The sequence below is a fragment of the Oratosquilla oratoria genome, chromosome 17 (assembly GCF_046742065.1).
Source record: "Oratosquilla oratoria isolate Oo_2021 chromosome 17, ASM4674206v1, whole genome shotgun sequence".
In the NCBI taxonomy this organism is placed as follows: domain Eukaryota; kingdom Metazoa; phylum Arthropoda; class Malacostraca; order Stomatopoda; family Squillidae; genus Oratosquilla; species Oratosquilla oratoria.
In genome coordinates, this window is record NC_134793.1 from 20,869,100 (window position 1) to 20,871,599 (window position 2,500).

The 2,500-nt window shown below is 36.5% G+C and overlaps 1 protein-coding gene and 1 long non-coding RNA gene across 3 annotated transcripts in view; both read right to left on the minus strand.

Annotated features, from left to right (window-relative positions):
- The window catches only part of LOC143034494 (uncharacterized), a 360,878-nt gene that overhangs the window by 100,126 nt on the left and 258,252 nt on the right, over positions 1–2,500 (minus strand). The window lies entirely within an intron of this gene.
- The window catches only part of LOC143034683 (uncharacterized), a 19,199-nt gene continuing 16,857 nt past the window's right edge, over positions 159–2,500 (minus strand). Inside the window, exons 2-3 of the mRNA XM_076201054.1 lie at positions 731–748; positions 159–597 (exon numbers count right to left, since the gene is read on the minus strand). Coding sequence (XP_076057169.1) covers positions 379–597; positions 731–748 — 237 coding nt within the window. The 3' untranslated portion in view covers positions 159–378. The remainder of the gene's footprint in view (positions 598–730; positions 749–2,500) is intronic.

The following is a 2,500-nucleotide window of genomic DNA, read 5'->3' on the forward strand; positions in this document are numbered from 1 at the left end:
GAGTTTGGACAATCATTCTTCTTTCTTTCTGGGCGTGAAATTTCCGCAGACATGCGCCTTTTACAACTTGAAGATGAAGGCCGTACACAGAAAACCTGTAGATCTTTTCATTCGTTTTTTTAATTAGAAAAATACAAATAACATCATAAATAAGCCATTTTTATCTAGTAACTATAGCAGTACAAATTACAAATACATAATAAAATCACAGTTTAAAAAAACACTACAACCAAACGGTAAGACAATCCCAAGGATTTTTCTTGAGGAGTTGTAGTTTCTTTTTTTTTAAGTTTAGAAACAAACTTTCTCACTTGAGAATAAAGATTTAGACTTAAAATTTCTCCCGGAACAGTAGTGAGAAATAATGTATCCAACACATCATTCCTTTTTCTCGTCCTTATCTTTTCGGTGCTCGTAGAAGAGAGTGAAAGGAGTGTACTTTTTTGGTTTTGAAGTCACGTCTAAGACTGTTCTTGTTATGACACATTTCCTACAGTATGTCGGAGCTGCAGAAGTTTCTTGTAGATCCGTGCAGACAAGAAATACTAACACCAGTAGAAAGATTCGATGGAGGCCTTTCATCGTAGACACTGCAATCTTAAAAAAAAAAAAAAGAATAACTTCAACCTTAATAAACAAAGACAAGGAATAGGAAGAGCAAATAGAGAAATTACAGACACTTGGAGAAGAGATTGGTGTTACTAAAGGAACTATCCACAGCGAAATTTACCTCTGGGGGGGATGAAAACTATGCGCGGGTTCTGAACGTTCTAACATGCTTCGCCACTATTTATACAATTCTCGAGTCGATTTGAGTTGCCTATTTCTACTTTCAAGTTTCCCTCCGTCGGCGATCCCTGATACATAAGTCAAATGTATCACCAACCCATACAAAAAACGAAGCACTAAAAATAGTTAAAGAAAATGGGAGAGTCCGTTTATTATTAACCTAAAGCTTGTGGTCGAGATATTTAAGTAGAATGTCTTCGTTTTGAGTTGCGATTTTTACCCGCATCGTCTTCAGGGCTTTGAAGAGTTTAGATTTATGTTGGGAGTTTGAGAGTTAGATTGTGCTATGACTTGAGGTGAAAGTGGGAATTCTCCTGGCGAAGGTGCAGTAAGAACAAGCTACCATGATGCTGCCCTCCTTGGAATATTTGCTGGACAATGAAGATCGATTCCGAGGAAACTGACGTTTACGCTCGCGCCATCTGCTGCCGATTTGCACAACTTATCTCGCAACGGAAATCGTCAAAATAAAATGTCCATTAAATATGTCTTCCTTCGCTGTAATCTAATCCATGTCCTGTAAGACATATTCAGTAAAATATTTCTCTATCCAACATTACATAACACCAGTTAGTATACAAAAAATCGACACAATACAAATGAAGCAAATTCATATTGGCTGCACGCATCAAATGTGTAGGCGACTTTTTTTTCGACAAACTACCGAAACTCTATTAACACGTCATAATATTTTGTAACCTTGTACAAAGTAGCCTTCGCGTGATATAAATCATTTGCTGTCGACTCTGCTCATAGTGCCTCGTACTTACGGTGATCATTGTACTATATATGGGAGACGCCAATTGGTCCTAATGGGGTTTTAATTTGAAATGTCATTATGAATGAGAAAGGGGCATAGATTCATTTCATATTCACTTTCATAAGATATAAAATAAATACATCTATACATAGATACACACACACACACACACACACACACACACACACACACACACACACACACACACACACACACACACACACACACACACACACACACACACACATATATATATATATATATATATATATATATATATATATATATATATATGCACATTTTAACAACCACAATGCACTTTAATTCTAAGCCATCAAAGGCCAGCAAGCTGTAATTGAAATGTGGTACTGCCCAGGACTCGAACCCGGCATCCTCATGACAAGTGCGACAGTGATTTTCCAACTAGGCTATCAAGAGGGTTCGAGTCCTGGGCAGTACATTTCAATTTCAGCTTGCTGGCCTTTGATGGCTTAGCATTAAAGTGCATTGTGGATTGTTAAAATGTATCTCTAATCACTGGGACCCAGTGTTGTACAAATACATACATACATACATACATATATATATATATATATATATATATATATATATGTATATATATATATAAATATATATATACATACATACATGCTAACCCAACCCAACCCAACTCAACTCAACCCAATCTAACATTACCTATCTCAACCCTGTTCAATCAGTGAAAAGACCATGAACATAATTTTCTTACACAATATACATCCACGAAGCATTTCGTGCCTTTTTTTTTCCTTTGGTAAGATATCGTAAACACGCTTCCTCTTGTAACAGGGAAATCTATTATGACCTAACATGGATCTTACTTGACCTCGTAATTCCATCTCAGTCGAAGCCAGTTAGTCCTTTTTTTCTCTCTCTTGAACTGGTTTAACTTGCGCTATCGATGTCACGGTT